This window comes from Poecilia mexicana, unplaced genomic scaffold, assembly GCF_051168715.1.
Source record: "Poecilia mexicana isolate PSO_F unplaced genomic scaffold, ASM5116871v1 scaffold_2, whole genome shotgun sequence".
Classification (NCBI taxonomy): domain Eukaryota; kingdom Metazoa; phylum Chordata; class Actinopteri; order Cyprinodontiformes; family Poeciliidae; genus Poecilia; species Poecilia mexicana.
This window is the reverse complement of record NW_028263371.1, coordinates 18608119-18630996: the sequence shown is the minus strand read 5'-3', so window position 1 is coordinate 18630996 and position 22878 is coordinate 18608119. Positions and strand designations below refer to the sequence as shown.

At 45.3% G+C, this 22878-nt stretch overlaps 2 protein-coding genes across 5 annotated transcripts in view; one reads left to right on the top strand and one right to left on the bottom strand.

The window, feature by feature from the left end:
- LOC106933239 (ras-associated and pleckstrin homology domains-containing protein 1-like) overlaps positions 1 to 18541 on the top strand; it is a 77861-nt gene extending 59320 nt beyond the window's left edge. For 2 of the 3 annotated variants that reach the window (XM_015012359.2, XM_015012361.2), the window contains 11 exons: positions 5168 to 5245; positions 6595 to 6669; positions 7077 to 7161; positions 9200 to 9321; positions 9397 to 9462; positions 9569 to 9712; positions 9794 to 9904; positions 10157 to 10255; positions 10651 to 10771; positions 11051 to 11181; positions 12906 to 18541. In XM_015012359.2, coding sequence (XP_014867845.1) covers positions 5168 to 5245; positions 6595 to 6669; positions 7077 to 7161; positions 9200 to 9321; positions 9397 to 9462; positions 9569 to 9712; positions 9794 to 9904; positions 10157 to 10255; positions 10651 to 10771; positions 11051 to 11181; positions 12906 to 15221 — 3348 coding nt within the window. In that variant the 3' untranslated portion in view covers positions 15222 to 18541. The remainder of the gene's footprint in view (positions 1 to 5167; positions 5246 to 6594; positions 6670 to 7076; positions 7162 to 9199; positions 9322 to 9396; positions 9463 to 9568; positions 9713 to 9793; positions 9905 to 10156; positions 10256 to 10650; positions 10772 to 11050; positions 11182 to 12905) is intronic. The other variant, XR_015765261.1, reaches the window with a different exon arrangement.
- Positions 18542 to 19399: 858 nt separating this feature from the next.
- pikfyve (phosphoinositide kinase, FYVE finger containing) overlaps positions 19400 to 22878 on the bottom strand; it is a 29730-nt gene continuing 26251 nt past the window's right edge. For both annotated transcript variants that reach the window (XM_088012431.1, XM_015012355.2), the window contains exons 36-42: positions 22815 to 22874; positions 22394 to 22570; positions 22204 to 22307; positions 22004 to 22132; positions 20931 to 21192; positions 20783 to 20857; positions 19400 to 19756 (exon numbers count right to left, since the gene is read on the bottom strand). In XM_088012431.1, the coding sequence (XP_087868557.1) occupies positions 19641 to 19756; positions 20783 to 20857; positions 20931 to 21192; positions 22004 to 22132; positions 22204 to 22307; positions 22394 to 22570; positions 22815 to 22874 (923 nt within the window). In that variant the 3' untranslated portion in view covers positions 19400 to 19640. The remainder of the gene's footprint in view (positions 19757 to 20782; positions 20858 to 20930; positions 21193 to 22003; positions 22133 to 22203; positions 22308 to 22393; positions 22571 to 22814; positions 22875 to 22878) is intronic.

Here is a 22878-nt window from a genome sequence, read left to right as displayed (position 1 = left end):
TGACTTGAGGGAAACGCATTCATCTCAGGGACACATAACTCACTTTTGTCTTGAACTCTGACAGCAATTCAGTCACAGTCACATTGACTGAATGTGACAATTAACCTATCAGAAGATCACAAGGCCGTGACATCATCAGCCGGCCTTTAAAATAGCAGAGAGGCGAACTGATCCTCACGTTTGTAAAGTTTAGACTTTGAAGAAAGTGGTAAAAACATTCTCTGAAATGTTCTACAGTGATTCTGGTATTTAGATGATATAAATCATTTTAATAATCCTACCTGGCCGAAAACAGGAGAAGTTTTGTGTTATTAATGTTGGACATTGAAAATAAACTGTCATTTTTTTTTTGTGTATTCAAAATTTAAAAAACTATGAAGCTCAATAGAGGCAGACAGAAGGGTTCAGTGATGGACACTCCCTTTGTGATCACACTTCTTATGGTTTGTCATTAATTTGTATCAATGATTGTTGGAAACTGAAACATGAACCAACAGCAGGTAAGTTTAAACACTGAAAGCCCTTAAAGTCTGTGTGTGTGGCCCTGTATTTGATTTTCCTAACACAAACTATATGCTGCGGAGATCCACTGCTCCTCAAGTAGAAGTGTTGTTTTTGGCTTGGGGGTCAAGAGTTAGGGATTAGGGGTCAAGGGTTAGTGGTTAAGGGTCAGGTTCAGGGTTAAGCTGTGAATTAAGTTCAGGTGTGTAGAGTCTGAGGAAGGCTGTAGAAATGAATGGAAGTTAGGATTGTGCATTTATCATAAAACTTTCTCATCGTGATGAGAGGTTTTAGTCATCATTGTTATGAGTTTCAGTTATATTGATGGTAAATAAAAACGAAAACTGATGGTATGATCAGAAATGTTGGTGTTGCCATTTTTTTTCCTCCATGGTTCCACAAGAACATCGATAAATATCAGTAAATTTGAAAGTCTGATAAAATGCGGTTACTGTTTGCAGTTTAGTGGTGTGTGTGTATATATATATATATATATATATATATATATATATATATATATATATATATATATATATATACATCACCTTTTTAAGGTAAACAGCGTTATGAAGATGCCCATTTAAAAAAACTATATTTATGTTTGGTGATATTACTGCTGTGCTATGCAGGCAATGCCATACATACACCTAAAAATGAAGTAATAGTTTTTTGGAGTTTTTTTTATTTTTTTTATCACAAAATAATGTGATTAAATGCTAAATCTTAGAATGGACTTACACACACACCGTAGTGTGTGTGTGTGTGTGTGTGTGTGTGTGTGTGTATACTTGTATATAGTACAGATAAAGAACCTAGAGAACCACAAATGAAGGTTATTTGTGTTCATCATCTCTCTGGTCCTCACTTTCTTCGGTTCTACTCCACTTTACTGCTTAGGTTTGGAAGTATGGAGTTCAATAAGTTTTGGCTAAGGCTAGGATCTTATGAAGTGTAAAGTCCTATAATATAATGGGTGCATGTGTGTGTGTGCTTGCTGCTTGAGAGGTCTTGTGGACAATAAGTGCAATCCTGTTACCATTTAAGCTGCTTCTGTGGAATGATCTCAGCAAATGTTCCCTAGATAAAAATCGGTAACACTTTATTTGAAGGTGTGTGCATAAGACTGACATGACACTGTCATAAAGATGACAGAACATCTGTCATGAACATGAAGGAGTCTTTATGAATGTTTATGACAGTGGTCATGAAGTGTCATTCGGTAAATAATGACACTTTTAATGCAAAGTTGCTCTCAAAGTTGCATTAAAAGTCCATTAAAAGTGCCAACTTTGCATAATTTTGTAAATTATGAATTTAATGCAAAGTTGGCATTTTTAATGGACTCTCAATGCAAAGTTCCTAATTACTTCATCAGTAATTAGGGATGGCATGTTTGACCTCAGACTTGGTTTATCGTTGCTTCTGTGCTCTGGTCATACGCTGCAGTGACCTCATCAGTACCTGGATCTGAGCCAGTGGCAGTAGTGAAGCTTAGCAGGTAAAGTTGAAGATAATGCAGATCAGTGGAGATAATGGGACGAGCTGCTGCTTATTGTGATGCTTGTTGTTGTTCTCCGTTTGCTGGCAGTTACCAGACTCTCCTATCAGCAACTAGCAACTTTCTGCTTTAATTTTTCTAATGCATTCAGAGCACTTGTGATGCCAGATTAAGTTCAGATTAATCTAAGCGAATCCCCATGCGGAGCTCCAAAAGCGACCGTGATCACTCAGCTGCTCTGAAGGTGAAGCTGTTGGCTTCTTAACAGCCAGGGGGCAAAGGTTTCTTTCGGCATGGAAGTAAGCCAGCAGGGTGTGTTCTGATTGGATCAAAATTGTTTGCGATGTGATTGGATGGTCAACAGAGGAGGCAGAATGGTTGGACGTCACAGAAATGTGTGATACGTGTGAGGATAATCCTCTTTGGAGAAAACGGTGGTGATTCCCAAAAGCATTACATACAGATTCACACACACACACGGAGAGCATCTGGCAGTTTTTCCTTTTTGATAAAAATAAATGTGCCTCAGTTAGCCTGATCACAAAATCTTACCAAGTATTTTTGTCTAGTTTTTGGAGCAAATATCTCAAGATATTTTTCCCCACGTTATAAGTGAAATAATTTGCCAATGGAACTAGTCCTTTTCATCAATATTAAGAAATTATTGATGTAATGCATGCTCCCATAACCTTCTGAAAAGTTACTTTTAGGTTAGTAGCTTTGTTTCACCCGAACTAAGATATTTGCTCCAAAAACTAGACAAAAATACTTGGTAAGATTTTGTGTTTTTGCAGTGTAGCTTAGAGGATGTTCCTAAGCAACAGAGCTTGTTGCTCCTATTGTATGACTAAATCATACCTGAACTGTGCTGTCAGAGCCTAGTCCATAGCTGGCTCTGGAACTCAGTCTTAGCCCAGTTCATCAAACCCAAACAAATGCTTTTGCTCTGATGTCGTCCGTTTGCTTTAAATCCAGCTTTTACTGCTGGGGATCAAGCTGCAGATCGCCGTCTCGCTTCGCTTCCTGCTTCCAGCAATTCTGACTCCTCTGCATCACAAGCTGAGAGCAGTTTATGTCATCGTCATGAGTCAAAGCAGAGGAGAAAAAAAGCCATCATTTTGTTTCAATTTACGGTGCCAGATTAGAAGGGGGAAGGGAGGGGAGATGGGCTGCAATGGACCTTGAGATTGCAGGCAGATTATGAGCTTCGGGGCCAGTCTAATTCCTGCAGCCGTGATTAGGCTGACGGTGTAATTATCCGCTCTCATTAGAGAGACTTCTGGGTGCTGCTGTGTGTGTGTGTGTGTGTATCTCCACGTTTAACACACTCTTTCTGTGTCACTGTAACACTGCCTCTGCAGCAACTACAGTCCTCTCACACACACACACACACACTGCTGCCCTACTTATGCTTCTGCAGCATTCAGTGATTCACATCAGCCGACTCTGTTTCAACCTACGGCAGCTGAAGAGGGACAAATTCCTCCCGACTTCAAAGGCAGCCGAATGTTTATTGGACAGAATCTAATTTTAGCTTCATAATGTAGGTCAGCTGAATGTGTGAGATGCAGCTGGAGAAGATGGAAGCCGTGGCTGGCTGTGTAAACAGAAGAGCAATGACCGAGATGTGCAAAACCGAATTTTATTTCAAACAGCTCTCCATCACAGCAACATGTTGACTCTGAAGTTGAACGTAGAGCTGCACGATCTTAGGAAAACATGCGATACGGAATAATATTGAGCAACAGTTATGAGTTATAATGTTAGTTCTTCTATGGCTGGGTTAACAACCTTTCTTTTTGTTTGTTTTATTTATTTTATTTTTTATGCGTTCTATATTGGAAACAATTAAGAACTGACTCCAGTAGCAGTTTCCTTTTGAACATGACTGTAGGAGTATTTTTGTTTCTATGGAAGCTTGATGTCCACCTGGTTCCACCTGATTAATAAAAGGATCCGTACTGTTCAGTCTGGGCTTCTGTTGGGAAGTAAACAAAGTATTAATGTGTGTGTGTTCTCGTTGATAAGGAGATTGGCCGATAATCTCATCTTCCTCATCATCATGAGTTCATTCTGCCCTTTCGCTCGTTCACTGTATGGATCCTCTTAAGTGTGTGTGTAGGTGTGTACTTGTATATGCTACATATAAAGCACCAGTTTCACAGTCTTTATTTATTTGTTTTCCTGGTTCCCACTTTTTTTGCAGTTCTACTGGTCAGGCTTAGAGGTGTGATGTGAGTTAAGTTTTGGTTAAGGTTAGGGTTGGTAATGGTTAGGCATAACCCTGACATTTTATAGAAGTACAAGGATGTGTGTTGGTGTGTGTTTTATGTGACATCAGGCAGCTGGCCACATGCTTGTCCTCTGAGCTGATTTGGACAGAGAGAGTAAGAAGACAAAGAGAGGGACAGCTGGAAGAGCTGAAGACAGGGAGGAAGAGGGGAGGAGGAAGAGTAAGGGGCACGGCAGCTCCAGATAAACAGCCCCTCCCCTCCCTCCCACCCCGGCCAACCTTCCTTCCCTCCCGTCTCCTCCTCCGTCTCTCTTGGCCAGGGAGGATGTGACGGGACGGGAGTCGGCAAACTCCGGCGGTTTTCCATCACAGATCGTTTGGTTGCCATAGGAGCAGAGCAGGTTCTGGAGGTGCTGCTGTCCGGCTGAGGTCCACGCGCCGTCACTTCGGATAATCCTCGTTCAGTAGGATCGCGGTGAAGCCGCCGTTTTAATCCAATCTCAATCCCGTGCGAACACGGAGAGGACGGTGAAGATGATGGTTGTGAACAGGGGCAGAAGGAGAGGAACGGGTAGTGAGGCGTTTCGGATGCTTCCTTACAGTTGGGTCTTTCTGGCCAGTGCACACGTGTTCTGGGACTAACCTTTACAGGATTTCCCTCTACCGGGTTGGGGAGGCTGGGCGCATGCCGACATCCCTGCAGGACGAAGCGTAGCCACTGAGCCGGCTCTCAAAGATAAATAGCAACTCGATCAACGAACCTCACCTGGTTTTCATTTGATGTGACGTAGAAACGGGAGATTTTGTTACAATGAGCTCCTGTTGGAGGAACCAGGTAGGAGAGCAGGTCTTCCAGCAGTTTGTTTTCATTTTCTCAACTGTGATCTGTGTGTGTGTGTGTGTGTGTGTGTGTGTGTGTGTGTGTGTGTGTGTAGGAGGAGCAGGCTGCCAAGTTAAAGGCGGAGAATATCCGGGTGGCTTTGGAGAAGATCAAGGAGGCACAGGTGAAGAAGGTGAGTCAGCTCCACACACACAGTGTATATTTATATTCTGTTGGTGTGTACATGTGTTGGGAGGAGTGGGTTTCTGGGTCAGGTTAGTGTTACTGCACTTTTAAAAGCTCCAGTCATAACAACTGGAGTCAACCTACACACACACACACACACACACACGCCACTCAACATAATGAACACTGCAAGTAAAATCCCAAAGAGACTGGATTAACAACCAGGATTTACTATACACACACAGAGGGACTCCAGCTCCTCAGTGTGTGTGTGTGTGTGTGTGTGTGTGTGTGTGTGTTAGTGTTTTGGGAATAAATCATCTGTTGCATCGATTCTGCTCAGAGATGAAAGTGATCATGTTGGACAGTGAGTTTCTCCAGGTTTCCTTCAGGCTCACAACTCAAAACAAGATTTGATGCAATGTTTCTGTTTTCAGCTACTGGATGCTGTGTGATTCACTTCCAGTCTCATGTTTGAAGCCTCACTTTGTCTCGTCCCAACATTATCACTGTGGCCAAAAAGCTCAGTCATTTCCAGTCCCGTCTGACCGTGTCCAGGAAGTGTTTGGCTTGGCCCTGCTGATGTTGAACTCCCTGATGTCCCAGGATCCTCCAGGTTCCAGCAGACTTTAATAATTGTGATTGTTTTTTTAAATTTGATTTTAAAACCACAGCTGGTTTTAGAATCGATAAGACAGGCTGTCATTAAGCCAGAGTCTGGAGATGACATGTTGTGAATTGGTGCCATGTGATTAAACTCATGGTGAGGTTCAAAGTTTTGGACAAGAAGGACAGGAGAGACGCCATGGCTGTCCAGGAGGACAGGATAGTTGTTTGACTGTGCTATAAAATGGCACTATGTACCCTTTAAATTTTGGACGTTTCAGAGAGCTTTCCAGATCTGGACTTGTGGTCCAACTGGGATCAACTCTAACCTCCGAATCAGGAATCAGGATCAAAGCATTGCCTCCGTTCAGCTGCGTTAGCTTAACCAGAGGTTGACTGAATCATCCTCCAGTCGGATTCCTGCTGAAACCCTTTGCTGCAGCAGAGTCTGCAGTCTTCCACTCATGCATGTGATTCAGTAAAGGGTAATGCTGCAGAATAAGAGGACGGGGCTCGGTGAAATGGACCGCCTTCGGCTCAATTTGCTCCTTTTTCTGGGTCACATTTTCGGCTCAAACAATCAAAGTAAAGCAAAGATTTGCTGGAACCACGTTGAAAGCTGCTCCCTCTTCTTGGTTTGCGATATGAAGCCTTGGACGCCAGTCAGAGCTCCGAGAGCCGATTGGGCGACGCGTTGCTCCTTCGATGTGCGGGAACATGACGGCTGACCTCCTCTGCTCTTCTTCACAGCTGGTCATCCGTGTTCATCTGTCAGACGAGAGCTCAAAGACCATGATGGTGGACGAGAGACAGACGGTCAGACAGGTACACCTTCTGCTCCTGCACCAGTAGAACCACCACTGATTCTTTTTTTGTTTGTTTGTTTGTTTTTATAAAGTTTGAGGTCAGGAATAGCTGTTTTCATTTTGTGGGGACATGGAGCTTTTTGTCCAAGACATCATATTGACATGATCCTCATCCCCATCTATGAAAAGCTTTTCTTCAAAGGTCTTACACTCATTTATCTAAAAAGTACCTTAAATATTTTAATCCCAGGTCTACTGATGGGGCTATTTATTTTTCTTTTTTTTTGTATTTTATATATATATTTTTTTATTTTCTCATAGACATATGGTGTCTTTATTAATGCCAGTCCCAAGCCTAATCTGAAGCCGGAGTAGTTTTGAGGTCAGTCCTCGGGTCAGTACCTGACTGTGTCTCCTGTTCTTCAGGTTCTGGACAGTCTGCTGGATAAATCTCACTGTGGTTACAGTCCAGACTGGTCCCTGGTGGAAACCATCACAGAGCTGCAGATGGGTGAGTGCACACCTCCACACAGACACAGTCACCTGAACAGTGACTGAATGTTCACACAGATGAGTTTGATCCAGCTGCTACAGACGAAAACTTGGATACTGCAGTGCCATCAACTTTATAGTATTGTCTCAAACATTTGTTATCAAAAGCTTTTGTGTACACAGAATGAAGGCACAGTAGTTCATCTTATTAAATTGTGGTAAGTAGTAGTGAAGGGAATCAGTTGGACCTGGAGTTGGCGGCTTTTGGACGCCTGGCATTAAACTGGTTTCCTGTTAGATCAGGACCTTTGAGCTGTACTTTTTTTTTTTTCCCCCTGCAGGAAATAAGAGTAGCGGTTCTCTTCTTTTTAACCGTGCATGTCAACATTAAATTATATATTTTAAGTTTCAGTGCTGACTTTGCAAAGCCAGACAAAGCTGAGGATATAAAGCAGTAAAATCAGCAGATATGCTTCATGTAGCTCCAGGTCACATTCCTCTTTTCCAATTTGTTTTGTCCAGTAGAATTCCATTACATCCATTTCGTATCTGCAAATCACTGTCAGTCGTTTCCTATGGAATTTTCATGAATTATGGAGATAAAATCTCATAATTACAATTACCATTATAATCTGTTTAATTGTGTACTGTATTTTCAGACTTTGTATTGTGCTCGATTCCCATTATCTTATGGTTGTTCCCCTGTTGTAGTGTTAATGTGATCCAGCCATTAAGCTCAGTAATGTGTCGTTCTGATGTCAGATATTATTTTTTGGAGTCTTTTCCTTTGGCAGATTATTAGTGCACTGTAGAACATGACTTTAAGTCCTCTGTTTGGTTTGAAACATTCCCCAGGTGGATACAAAGTGTGAAATGTCCTTGTTTTTGTTCAGTTCTTGTCTTGGAGCAAAACAACCAGAACCTGGACAGGCTTAGTGGTAAAACAACCAGCACCGTTTCATTCTTCTCATTTTGTCTCCCGTCAGATTCATGGCTCTGTCTGGCCAGCCTTGGTCCTTAATGATTCTGGCTCTCGTTGATTTGTTTTTGGTCTACATCATAAATAAGTGTTGGTTCTAAAATCCTCATATGTTGTCATGAAATGCATATTTAAAACCTCTTTTTTGGATTGTTTTGGGCCTAAAACCTGACTCAAATCATGACGTGTTGGATGTGGGACTCACAAAAAATATGATTATTTTACAGAAGTTATTTCTTTTCAACATTGTCGCCTTTCAAACACTTTGTTCCTAAATTAACACTTTAGAATGAAACACTATAAAGTGTTACTTTGTCCTAGCAGCCTACGTAGTTCCAGTTTGGTACATTTCTCAAAAAGAGGAAAGAAAAATGTTTCTTTTTATTTTATTTTTACCTTATTCTGCTGTGAATGAAGTAACAGGATGCGACCCTGAACAAATAAGAACCATCTGTGTGAGAATAAGTAAGCAAACCTTTGCTGACTAATGGATTCAGGTCGTGGATTAGCATTAGCATCATTAGTTCAGTCAGAAGCTTCGGTGAAGCCATGAAGCTGTTACCTCCTTTTATAAGGCTGATGAGGGATTGTTGCGATGTGGTTCTGCCTCTTTAAAGGCGTTTTGAACTGGGGTCACATGTCTGCTGCTGTAGACTTCATGGCTTTGGCCTGTTTTGACTCGTTAGCGATGTGTCGTCTAAAAAAAAAACTGTGGCTAGCTAGGTTAGCATTGGTGATGTGAGTGATTCAGGTCAACACAGAGCAAGATGCATACTTTGTTCCTGTTGAACAAAGCTGACATGAAGCTCTTATTTGATCCTGTTTCGTAGTTTTTGTTTGCTGTTAGTTCCCTCCATAAACGTGTGGGAAGGTCAAGAAAGATGAACCAGGAAATTTATGGTTGCATCTCTTCACAGGGAATTTTGAAAATATGACTAGGTAATTACGTTATTGGAAGACGTTATTAGCAAAATCTAAACACCAACTAGCCATATTGCGTGTGTGTTTGATGCTAATCTCGTAATAATCTTTTTTTTTTCTGATTTTCACGTCTTGATGCACGTCTCCCTGTCTGCAGAACGGATCTTCGAGGACCACGAGAACCTGGTGGAGAACCTGCTGAACTGGACCAGAGACAGCCAGAACCGCCTCATGTTCACCGAGCGCATCGAGAAGTACGCCCTGTTCAAAAACCCACAGGTAAACGGAACACACACATCTGCCCGCACCTGGGAACCTGCTCCTCTTTTCTCACATGCTTTCCGTCTGCTGCAGAACTACTTACTGGGGCGGAAGGAGACATGCGAGATGGCAGAGAGGAACAAAGAAGCTCTGCTAGAGGTGGGTTAGTTCAGCCTTCTTTGGATACACTCCCATGTTTTCCCACTTGAAAATCTTTAGGCAGAAACAGGAGAACTGACAGGAAAAGCTTTGATTTGCTTCCCAGGAGTGCTTCGGAGGCAGTTCGGTGTCTGTCCCTGAAATGGAGGGAGTGCTGTGGCTGAAAGAGGACGGCAAAAAGTCATGGAAGAAACGTTACTTTCTGCTCAGAGCATCTGGGATCTACTACGTCCCAAAGGGCAAGGCCAAGGTGTGTGACGGACGGAGGCTGGGTGGAGGGACCCTCTGTGTGTGTGGTAAAGCTGAAGCTCTCTGTTTGGCCTGTTTCCAGACGTCCAGGGACCTGGTGTGTTTCCTCCAGCTGGATCACGTCAATGTTTACCTGGGTCATGACTACAAGAGCAAGTACAAGGCTCCTACTGACTTCTGCATGGTGCTGAAGGTAAAATGTCCAAGTCATGGTCTACACCTGCCACCTACTGGTCAGAAACTGTCTTTACACTCCATACAGACCTGTTCAATGAATTGTATTATTACTTAAATTCATATTAGGAACTTTATCACTAAATGAACCACATTTAATTACACACAGACGGACATTTGTGTGTGTGTGTGTGTGTGTGTGTGTGTGTGTGTGTGTGTGTGTGTGTGTGTGTGTGTGTGTGTGTGTGTGTGTGTGTGTGTGTGTGTTTAGCACCCCCAGATCCAGAAGAAGTCTCAGTATATAAAGTACCTGTGCTGTGATGACATCAGAACTCTCCAACAATGGATCAACAGTATTCGCATTGCAAAGGTACTGATTGGATTACAGATGTAACATCTATATGCTGCGTCTCTAAGCTAGCTTACAGGGAAGCCATCCACCTGTTACCTAGCAATAAGTTGACCTTATAGCTAAATTATATGAGGCGACTGGTTTTACTGGGCCCAGTTCACTTGGTCAGACCTTTCCACTTCCTGCTTTCACATCCATTCAATTCTGTAATGGCTGAAAACAAAAAGAATCAAGCAGCTCCAACAGCCTAGTCAAAGTCCACATCTCAGCAGGGCTGAAAAGCTTAATAAGTCTGCAGAAGAAACATCCACAAGCCTCAGTGAACTGAAAGCAGCATTGGACAGGAGAGTGGGGCGGCTCTAAGCTGTATGCGTGTGTGTGTGCCTGTGTGTGTGTGTGTGTGTGTTTGTCAGTACGGGAAGCAGCTGTACATCAACTTCCAGGAGGCCATGAGGAGGACAGAGGCCGCCTACGATTGGTCTTCCCTCTCTTCTTCTTCCATCAAGTCCGGCTCCAGCTCTTCCAGCCTCCCAGGTCTGTTCCAGATCCTTCAGTCTCAAACTCCAGTCCTCAGTCGCTGTCCTGCTACTTCAGGCTCCAACGTTAGCTTGTTAGCAGAGCTCTGTAGAGCGTGACTGCATGTTGACGAGGCAGAGTAGTGGTTTGAGTCAAGCCTGTAAAAGTGGCAGCAGTCCGGCCCTTGAGGAATGCAGTTTGAAACTGCTGGTTTAGTCCCGGTAAAGCCACGCTGTGCATCGTGACCTCATAGTGCTGCTGTCGACTCAACCTCTGACCTCCTGCTGAATCCCACAGAGTCGCAGTCCAACCACTCCAGCCAATCAGACAGCGGTGTGTCAGAGCTGGCGTCATCCGGACACACCCGCTCCCAGAGTGTGGTCAGCTCCATCTTCTCTGACGCCTGGAGGAGAGGAACGCAAGGAGAGGTGTGAACACACACACACACACGCACACAAAATCAATCAATCATTTTTATTCTGTTCCCACAATTCCGTTCTGCTTTTCTATCAGCGTTTAAAGGTGAAAGGACGAATGATGGTTCCTCTCTGTGTGGGGGGAGGAGGAGGCAGTGGAGGTTAGACAGGAAGTGATGTAACAAGCATGTGAAGTCTTTAACAGCCTGTCTGTTTGGCGTTTGTGTTTGAAGTGAAGACACACTGGGAATGATGGGAAATCTGCAAATAAATAAAGGAAGAGGCAGAAATAAAGAGACTCTATTTACAAATACTTTATTAAGAATATTATAAAAGCTGCCGTACTGCAGAGAGTGTATAGCGAATAATGTTTTGCTGTCAGAATTCCCATATTCAAAAGCTGAGCATCAAATCCCAGCTGAACAGATGCATCATGGGACTAAAGCCAGCTCAGCGCGCCTGCCTCACTGCATTCCCACATGGATAATGAGCGTGTTGCTGCACGGCTTCTCTACTTCCAGATGCTTCAGTGAAACATCAGCGTCCAGATCTGTTCTCAGGAAACGTCAGCAGTTGGCCGTTTTCCACGCCAGACGTTTGTTTGATGGCAGGATGTGTTTGGAATGGAACCGGGGAAGTGATGGCCCAGCTGGACCAGAGCTCAGCATGTCCTCTGCTCCGTCCTCACTTCCTGTATTAGCTTGTTGTTCTTTACGGCTCCTCTTGCTGAAACAGGATCTGTTTTCAGAACATCTCCTGTCTCTTAAATCAGGGCTGTCCAAACCTTTTCTACATCCAAGGGTTGAAAAATGAGTTCTAATTAATACCCGGAAAAATGCTATTGCATTTTTTTAAAGCTTTGAATTGTTACGCAAATAAATTAAACATGCAATATCTTAATGAAAAGAAGAAACAGTCTTATTTTTGTGAAATTTAGGGTGAAAATTCTCCAATTTTAAAGGGAAAAAAGGACAGAGAGAGCAGAAGTCATCAGTAGAAGTCTGCCTCTAGACCTGCAGAAAGAGGTCAAATTCATTTTGATTTCAGGCCATATTAGGATCATGGACAGTCTCAAAGGTTGTTATAATATTAATATATATATTTTTAAAAAAGCTGTGTCTCCATTCAATGAGTACTTCTTAAAATGAAATGTTGCGCATCTTTTCACTTTGTAATTTTTATTTTTTGCAGTCATAATCACAGATTTTGCGGTGCTAATTTAGAAAGATTTGCAAGGAATTTTGAAATATTTGTGCTTAGGTATGACATTAAATGTGACTTGTTAATCGCCTCATCAGTCCCACCCAGACTATAACTTGACATTAAGTACAGCTAAGCTAGCAGTGTAGCAGAAGTAAGAAATACTGCCACCTGCAGGTGGGAGTTGGCATCACTTGAACCATGGGTTTGACTATTATTACAGAAAAATGCAATGGACTCCCCCCCAGGCCTTGACTTTAACACGTGTCTTGAAGGACACACTAATCTGGATTTCTGCTGAATGAAGACAGTAGGACCGTTATTAACTGCTTATAACCTTTAATTATAAGCAAGGCACTTTGAATTTCCTTGTTGCTGAAAATGTGCTATACAAATAAAATTACCTTACCTTTAACCAGATCTTGTTCTCCTCTGTTTGGTTTGATGTCGGATTTCTTGCATCTCGCTTGTTTTTAGCAAATCGTACGTTTTATTGTCTTCCTCCTCCCTCACCACTTCTCTTCCTCTGCCCACAGATGATGAAGATGGACCCCATCAGTAGGCCCATCCCTGTCCAGATCCCCAGCCTCTCCCCCCAGCCTCAGACTCCGCCTTCCCGGAGCAGCTACACCGATGGGCTCGTCCCGTCCGAGGACTCCTCCTCCTCTCCATCCCCGCCCTCGCCTCCTCCCCCCCCTCCACCCGCCGTGGCCAGTATGGGCCACCAGGGGGCACCTCCTTCCTCCTACGTGAAGTACAGCACTCTGGCTCGCCTGCAGAGCCAAAACCAGGCTAGAACGCAGCAGGCGGCCGGCGCCGGTACCACCCCCCTTCCCTTGCAGAACTACAACACCCTCCCAGCTTCTTACGGCACCTCCCCGCCGTCGCCCCCTCCTCCTCCACCACCTGTGGCACCGGCCCCTGGCTCGGCCATGGCTGCCCTAAAGTTCGGTCTGCCAAGCCCCAACTGTCTCCCGCCGCCGCCTCTGCCAGAGGAGGAGGCACTGGAGCCGCACAGCCTCCCACCCCCTCCTCCAGAGGGCCTGGATGCCAACGGGCTGCCCCCTCCTCCCCCTCCGGAGCCCCTCCCCAACCCCTGCCCCCAGCTCTCCAACGCAGGCCTGCAGCAGTTCCTGTCACAGAAGTTCCCCAACATGGTGTACGACTTCACCCCCGCAGCGCTGCAGGACGGTTCCCCCCCGCCCCCTCCACCTCCCACAGAACTCTCCCCCCCAGCATCACTACAAGTCCTCCGGCCTCTGTCTCCCAATGCCCCCCCACCCGCTCCTCCCAAAACCTTCTCCGGTGGATTCCCTCCTCTGACCGCCCCAAAACCGTCTGGCCCTTCCTCCCTCCCCATCGCCCTCTCCCCGGTGTCCCCCACCCAGCCGTTTTCTGGACACGGCCCTGTCAGGAAGCAGCAGAGCTTCTCAACGGGACACTCCCCGAATCAGCCCCCTCCCACACTGCCCAAGCAGCATAGCCTCTCCTCCAAGAACTTGGCCATCTCTCCCTCCTCCTCCTCCTCGTCCGTCTCCATCGCCGCGGCTACCTCCTCTTTGGTCAAACAGATCGTCAATCAGTTCCCAGGAAACACTTCCCCCTTACCCCCCTCCAGCTCCGCTCCCCAGTCCCCTCCTGCAGTCAAGGCCAAACCAAAGTGGCAAATCGGGGGCGCCGCAGTGCCACAGTCACCTGAGTTCCCCCCGCCTCCCCCTGACAGCTCCTTAGGAGACTTTCCTCCTCCGCCCTCTTCCTCCTCCAAGTCGGGCTCCCCCATCAAGAAGTCTCCCTCGACCTCCTCCACGGGGTCCACCAAGCGTGGCCCTCCCCCAACCCCACAGAGGGCCTCCTCCATGAAAGACCCTCAAGAGGAGCGGCCCAAGAAGGTGGAGAGTCTGTTGAGTAAATTTAGCCAGGCCCCCCAGACGGGAACATCGTCGAGCTCCTCCTCAGCAACGGGATCTCCTTCCAAAGACTCCGTCTCCCTTCCGGCGCCGCTCCCTAAGCCGGGGAAGCTGAACCTGGCCAACCTGCCTCTGGTCATCCAGGGCCTGCAGAGCGGCCAGCAGCATCAGCCTGAATTCCCTTCGCCTCCTCCCCCGCCTCCTCCCTCCCAGCATCCTCACCTGGACTCATCAGCCGACTTTTTCCCTCCCCCGCCGACCGAATCGGAGCTCTTCCCTCCCCCGCCTCACCCCTCTGAGTTCCATCACCCTCCCAAGGTCGCCGTTGTGAACCCCCAGCCTCAGATGCAGCCTCCTCCACAGTCGGCAACATCCTCTTTCTCCTCGTCGTCATGGAAGCAAGGCTCACTGAAAAAGGGGGCGGTGCCGCCTCCGGCGATGAACCGGCGCAGTAGCAACACGGCTCAGTACGACACCACCATGTCACTGCCTCTCTCGCCTCCACCCCTGTCCCAAACCCCACCCCCCTCCCTCTCGTCCTACTCCTCCTCCTCCTCCCCCATCCCCCCTACCTCCCCAAAGTCAGCAGGGCCTGCCTCTCTGGCCTTCAAGCCTCACTTCCTAGAGGACCTGAACCGCACGCTGAAGAGGAAGTCAGTGTCGCGCCACGGCTCGCTCACCTCCTCCCACCTGATCCCCTCCTCCAAGATGGAGCCCGTGGGCACAATGGACGACATGGCGCTCCTGCCGCCTCCCCCCCCAGAGCTCCTGCCGCAACAGCATCAGCAGGGGGTCCGGGGACACTCCCACACCCTGTCGCGGCACCACGGGCGCTCCCAATCGGCCAAACATGGCAACATCTCAGGCTATGCAACGCTGCGGCGAGGCCCGCCTCCCGCCCCTCCCAAACGGGACCAAAGCACCAAACTGACCAGTGAGTGGTAGGAGGCGGTGACTCTGACTGTAGCTCATTGACCAATCAGGTCCCGTTGTTCCTGCGGAGAGGAAAAACACCTGTCTCTTCTCGGTCTCCTTTGGACTCTAAGCAAGTGGCGAAGCTACTCCTAATCTCAGATTAATCCTCATTATTCCCATCGTTACATGTTTAATCCAACATGAGTAACAATTTAAATATATAAATATGTATATGTATATAGTTAGCAAGACAGAAAATCACCCCTCCAGCTTTTTTTCACATCTGTGCAGCTTTGCATTGAAACATATGAAAGACTTGAAGTGACGTTTAGCTGCGATGTACCAGGTACTGCATGAACCGAGGAGTCAGGGGAAAGAACCACGGAGGAGGAAGGTCAATGATGATGATGTGTATAGAAGTGTATATTGTGAGGGGGGAAGTGTGTGCGTGTAGGGGAGGGGCAATCCTAGAGGGAGCATTGCCATTTCTTCCACCCTGTTTTTTTTTTTTTTTGCGTGTTTTTTATATCAAATTATTTAATACTGGAAAAATATTGTAATAATTATTTTGAATTTTAAGAAGTGGAAGAGGAAAATGAGTGTGACTGGACATGTGACTGTTTTCTACGAGCACCTGCTTCACCAGGCTCCCACTTTCATTTGATCAAACCGCGTTTCGGCTGATCTGCTGGTTGGTGAGCCCTGACAGTTCCTCCCTCCCAAACCTGGATCGGTTTCCCACCATCAGACGGTTTTTGTTTGTTCACACCCTTTGAACTTTTTCACTGTTTTGTCATGCAACTACAACGGAGTATTAGGGCCATACTAATAAAACAAACAATTAAATTACAAGAATAAAGTTATATGTGTTTCTTCTCTTAATACTATGACTTTATTTGAGTATTATTCTCGTAAATCTTTTCTTGTAATTTTATTTTTTAATTATTTCCTTGGCATGGCCTCAATACTCCATCTTTTGTTGCACACTGCAGCCTGTTCATTAGGATTTATTGTGGCAGACCAAGACACAGTAGTGAATAAATGGGAAATGGAAGGAAAACATGGTTTTCAGTATTGTCTCTGAATAAACCGGGTCAGTACGTTGCAGAATTACATTTTGATTAATTCAGTGATGTTCTCCACCTTCTTCCTGTATTTTCCTTCATATTGCTCAGTCTGTCTATCCCAGCCCATTGACTTGCTTCCCTGATCCTACTGGAGAAAAACAACCCCACAGCATGATGCTGCCTACACCATGTTACATGATGTCTTCAGGATGATGTGCAGGACTGACATATCCTTCTGCTTCTCATTTATGCATTCACTTGTGTAAAGTCCAAAGTGACCATCTCAAGCGTGTTTTTGTAATGTTCACAATATGAAGCAGTTCAAGGGGTGTGAAAACTTTTGCAAGGTGCTGTTGATGTCAACGACATCCTGGTTTCCAGAAGATTCCAGGGGTCGGGGCCCGGGGACAGGCTGGGATTGGTCCGAATGTTGAAATGTACAGGACAAACACTTTTTTTTTTTTTTTTTTACGCGAGTTAGAAAATCTGCCGGTAAGGTCAGCCACTTACCCCCCTGCGTCATTTGGTAGTGTTGCACCAGTTCTTATGTCTTCCCTCCCCTCTGAGTGGGGCGGAGCCTGTTCCAAGCTGGGAGGCCGGATTCACCCCAGACAGGCTGCAGTAACCCAAACCAACAGCTAGAGGCAGATTACAGCGAGTGGCAGAGCAAGCAGGCAGCCAGAGGTTCAACATCTGCCAGAAAGATGTGAACTGGTGCCAGCGCCTCTGCCGCTGCAGTCCAACTCTGGCTGAGCTCCACCACCAGCTCCACCTGGTGGCAGTTTTCTGCTTCACAGATCCATCACTAGTTGGTTAGTTTTAGCGTGTAGCAGCTCTAGAAATGCCCTGGGAACAAGTGCCTGGAAACAAACAGCTCTCTCTGCTGGCAGGAGTGTGGAATCATCACATACCAGCTGAGGACACGCCCCTCTGGATGCTGAGGACACGCCCCTCTGGATGCTGAGGACACGCCCCTCTGGATGCTGAGGACACGCCTGAACCAGCTAAGCATCACCTTTAAGTGACTGTGACCTTTAGGGAGAGAAGATCTGTGTTAGACTGCAGGGTCACACGAATCTCAAGTGTGGCTCAAAGGCAACTTCCTTGTTTGTTACCCTGAACCGTTTCCAGGGAAACATCTCTGTTTCCGTTAGTCCATCTTCAGGACAGGAAGCCGACGATAAACACGTCTGAAGGGATTATCTGACCCTGAAAACGGACCTGGAGATGACAGTAAAACGCTGACTGGAATTATAACTCTGGAGCCACAAGAGGGCGCTATTGTGGCCTAAAAAATATATAAAATATGTATTTTATATATTTTTCTATATATTATCCATTGAGAAAAAGCCCAGAATATGACACAATAATTTAAAATCCCCCAGAAAACAACAAAACAAGGTTAAAACTGCTGAAAAAAAAATAAAGATTTTTTTTAAGGGGAATACTTTCTTAATTTAAGCTGTTTAAAGGACCATAACCCATCAGAATTAAACTCTTTTAGACCAAAACTCAAAAGAACTTCTGACATCTTTAGTTATTTACACAAAAGGTGAATCTTATTTATTGGATATAGTGGAGAAATAGCTGAACACTTTGAACCGAGCTGCCTTGATTTAAGGGAAGCATTTGGATCAGAGCCGGAGCAGAACCTCCGGGTCTGATCCGGGTTAGGGATCCTCTGTGACACTGTGACCCCGTACTGATCCACGTCCCTCTGTTCTGTCGGTTTAATCACACCTAGTTCCCTTCGTTTGGTTTAAAAAAAAAAAAAAAACGCAGAACCTGGTGCCAGAAATCCCACTGAGCTGAAAGTCAGGAGAAACGTTCCGGGTTGTTCCATGGACGGTTCAGATGAAGGTTTTCTGTTCTTTAATCTTCCTGCTGCACACAGCTGACCCCGCTTCAGAATGATCCTGCATGACACCAACACCACCAAAACAAGAGCACAGAAGCCAAAAACGTCGACTTACTGCCCCGGTTTAAACCCTTTATGTGCAATTTTCTTTACGAGTTAATTTATTTCCAGGGTTTAGAAGGTTTTCTGTCAGACCTGCTCTGATGTCGGGCAGCGGACTTCCTCTGAGAAGAGCTTCTGATGGACTGAAAGGAAAACATACACCTGGCACATGCAGTGGTGCGTTCAGGTGACTGCCAACACCAACACAGTTCTAAACTGTCAGGCGTCTCGTTTGAGGACACAAGGCAGAACGGCCTGCTGCTGCTGCTGCTGGTGTGAAACCTGCTGATGCATTTCAAATAAAGGAGGAAAAAGTCAAAGAACTGAGTCATGTTGAGTTTTTATGCACATTCACTTCAATTCTTTCATGTTTGAGTTGCAGAAAGGGAGCATATTTCAAAGCATTTTTTTTACATTGAGAACGAAAGCCCACAATCCAGTGTCTTAGAAAATTAGAATATTATAAAAGATAAAGAAAAAACAAGTTATGGTTATAAAAGCTGGCTTTGCTGTATTCAGTCATAGTGGATAGTTGAGTGGATGGAAAAAGTGGGTAGGAAAATGAGCAAAATCCATTCAACTTAAAGGCAATTCACCAGGAGTCAGAGCAGACTGATGGGAAACTTAAAAAGTTCACTCTACAATATTACTTCATGAATATAGAAGTAATTTTTAAGTCGAGTCATGCAATGGTGGTTACTTCATCTCCATTAAAGTATCGAATAAAAAAAAAAAAACCAACAGCAGTAGTGGTGGGTACGCCGGTAGAAAAATGTCAGCATTTAAATATCTGATGTGACCCTGAGCATCAGTTCCACAGCAGACTCTCCGTCTGCTGACCTCAGGCCCGTCATGTTGAGTGACTGGATTAATGAGGTTCTGCGGGTAGTACGGGCTCCTCTGTGTGCCACTCCCCCAGGCTACTGCAGCCTTTAAACAACGCCACGATCGCTCCATCCAGCCATCGAGTTTGATCAGCTTCCCTGTCTGATGAAGAGAAACACCTGCAGCGTGATGCTGCCACCAACCTCAAAACAAGAACAGCTGATGCGTCACAGGATGCGTTCAAGTTCACAACAGTTTCTGGGAGATCGGAGCTCTGAAGATGAGGAGAGTATTTAATAAATACAGACCAACTCTTGAGTTAGATGTTACACAAATGAATGAAGTGCAACAGTCTGTTGTGTTAATAATCTTTAATAGTCACATAATCTCTGTACAAATACAAACATTAAATTACAGGAAGCAGTTTGTTCAGCTGAATGTTTCCGAAGGTCCACTCAGTAAATGGAACCAAGCAGAAAACCAGAACCTCTCTGCAGCACCAGGGGTCCAGAGTCGCTGCAGCGCGTCCAGCAAGGCAGAATGAACGCTGTGGAATGACGGCGAGCCAGGAGTGGACTGCTGGGTGTCGGGTCGGGCTCAGCAGTTGATCCCCAGGCCGGTCCAGTGGTCCGGCACCATCAGGAAGTATTTATCCATGGCCTCGCAGAAGCGAGCCCTGTACAGCTCTGGAGAAACCACGGTGGGCATCTTCCCTGCAGAGCAAATCCAGAAGCTCACCAAGAACATCCAAGAACTTTGCTCAGAAGAAACGGAACAGATTAGACCCATCATGTTTCAAACACTTTTTTTTCTTTTGCCTTAAAATCTTAAAGTACTGATGCTGTACTAAACCTCCATTTATTTTATTATGCATTTAGTTTATGAACTAAATATTTAGCTTGAACCCAAGCTAAATATTTCTATCTAGCAAGCTAAATATTAACTAAACATTTGGCTAGCTAATTAAATAAGCTAGCTAAATTTATCCAGACATTCATATTGTATATGAGGCCCGTCACGGTTTGGTTCCACCACTGCTAAAAGACTTTTCCTTTTGCAAACCAATTACAGTTAAACTAAACTACAGGAGCAGTTGGTGTGAGAGACTGTAAAAATACCATTTAGGTAAAGTTATTTCAATCCGTTGTCATTTTCTCTTTGGGTTTCAGACTATTGCTTTATTGTTTCAGAAAGTCATTTTGTAGCAATGCTAAAAAATCTTGAATATGTTTTAAATGAACTAAAGTTTTACATGTTTTTTTTCCTTACGAGTGTCACTTATTCTTCTGATAAATATTTACTTTAAGTTACACAACACACTAAAATCTGTTAAATCACAGGTCATGAATGTTATGCATGCTAATTGTAACTTTGTTTTTTTTTTTTTTATTCTTCCTATGAACCTGCTAGGAAACTACAGATTCAAATTAGCCGGTCTGGCTAAATCTGGCTAATGATGATGAAGTGTCTCCTTTATGAAATAAATAAAATTAAAATGTTTTGCAACTGTGACACCAGATGAACACAACTTTGAAGAATGAAGCCTCGTTTTTTCCTGTTAGGTTTGTGCTGTAATCTGGTGCAGCGCATCAAATGATTGCTTTTATGTTTGAGCTGTACATTATTCCTTTCCAAACAAAGTCTATTACTTCTAAATAACCCAAATTGTTGCTGTTAACTTTTGACTAACTACAAACGGCGCCCCATGAGCGTGACAGAAGATCTGCCTGATGAAGTACCTTGGCCTCCCAGAATTCCAGTGGATTTGACGACCATCTCCAGTTTCTTGTCCCAGGTAAATGTCCTGATGTAATCTGGAGCAGACGGCAGAGGAAGCACTGTCAGCACTCAGCTTCTGACCCACAACACAGAGGCCTCCACACTCACCTATGATCCCCACCACCAGCTGGTCAGTGGCGTCGTCCCGCCCCACCAGCAGGGAGTAATCGATGATGAGGTGGCTGGACAGGAAGTAGGCGTCGCTGTGGATGGCCGCCCTGAGGATGGCCTTGCAGTGGGAGCGGATGTAGAGCGGGTTGTCATGGATCAGCTTCAGGAGGTTCTCGTCCAGCAGAACCACCTCGCAGCTCTCCTTCCCGGAGTCCGTCTTCACGTTCCGATTCCTCAGAGAGCCTTTCAGGTCGAACACCTACAGGAAACCTCAGCGGTCAGGAACTTCAGATAGAGGGCTGAAGGGACACTGAAGAAAATAAACAAAAAAGTACTCTCTCTCTCTCTCTCACACACACCAGACTACGGAGCCCCCTAAAGGACATGGGGGAAAAAAAATGTATTTTGCGTTTCCTCGCAAGACTGAAAGTCTTTCTTACGGTGGCCACCGTACCTTCTGCTATAAGGTTTTTCCATGCATGTTAGCATCTCATTTGTGAGATATCCGAAGGTTTATATCTTTTTCTTTGGGATAGAAATCCACCACAAACCTATTTGCAAAATGTAAAGGCAAACATGGGCTTTCCATCCCCTTTAAGACATAAACCAAAACTTTCTATATGTAGGAAAGAAAAAGTACATCCAAATTACTTGGACTGTTTCTGAGTCATTATCACAGGGTAATAAAGTAATTGGATAGTTTTGATTGTCTCTTTGTGTTGGTAATAAAGGGCCGTTTCATCTCAGCCTTACACAGACAGACATGAACATGTGTGAATAAATCGATTTTCAATCAGTTTTTTGCACCAAAGAGCTAAAAAATAAACACATTTTCTGTAAGACATTAACATTACTAACATGCATGGAAAAACCTTATGAGAACCTTATATAAAAGCAGGAAGTATGGTGGCCACCATAAGGAAGACTTTCAGTATGTCCCCTAGGAGGCTCCATACCACACACTGCCTGGCGCACACAAGATGGTCTTTATTTTTTTTCTTCAATGTCCCTTTAGGGGCCCCGTACGTTCAGCAGTACTCAGAACACAACCCAGCTGTGAGCTGACCCACCTGAGCCATTTTGCGGCCGTAGAAGAGGTTCTCCATGACCAGCAGGTCCAGTTTCTTCTCAGCGTTGTTCTGGGAGTTCTTGTATCCGATCCGGTAAACTCCCAGGATCTTGGCCAGCACAGTCGGCCGCTGCGGACCAAACCTGGTTAAACGTTGAACCGCTTCGAGCTGACAAACAGGAACGGGAGCTGCTGGCGTACCTTCTGCTGCACAGCTCCAGTGATGTAGGTGAAGTAGTGCGGAGCAAAGTCCAGGAAGGACTGGACCTCCAGCCGGGGCATCTGCTTCAGGATGAAGCGGTCGTCTGGAGGAGACAAGGCGACGGGAGTTTGAATTTTAAACCAAAGACCTGAGCAGATGGAGCAGCCTTCCAGAGACTTCCTGTCTAACCTTCAGTGGCGTAGAAGACGGCTCCGGACTTCCCTCCCCGGGCCTGCCAGTTCACACAGTGGGACAGCGAGCGGACAAAGTCCTCCTCGCTGCTCTCCATGATCTCCTCACGCATCCTGTGGAACTCCTCGGCGTAGTAGATCCGACAGTAGAACTTGGCGTTGGCGTCTGAGAACTCTGAGCAGGAAATGACAAATGCTGAGATCTAACAGGATGTGTGATCCGAGCCCAGAGAAGTGATGTCCTCGTAGCATCTACATCTGTTAGACCATAGAGCTGGATTTGATTCAGCTGATAAGCAGCACTTTGTTGATTTACATCAGCTTACCATCTGTTTTTACTTTTCTTAAATTTATCCAAGAATGTATTTCAAATCCAGATATTTGATTCTGTTTGTCCCAGAGAAAGTTCAGAGACTCACGGAGCTCGATGTGTGGGTTCACCGTCTGTTTCTTCTGCTTGTCTGCTGAATCGGCATCCTCTGA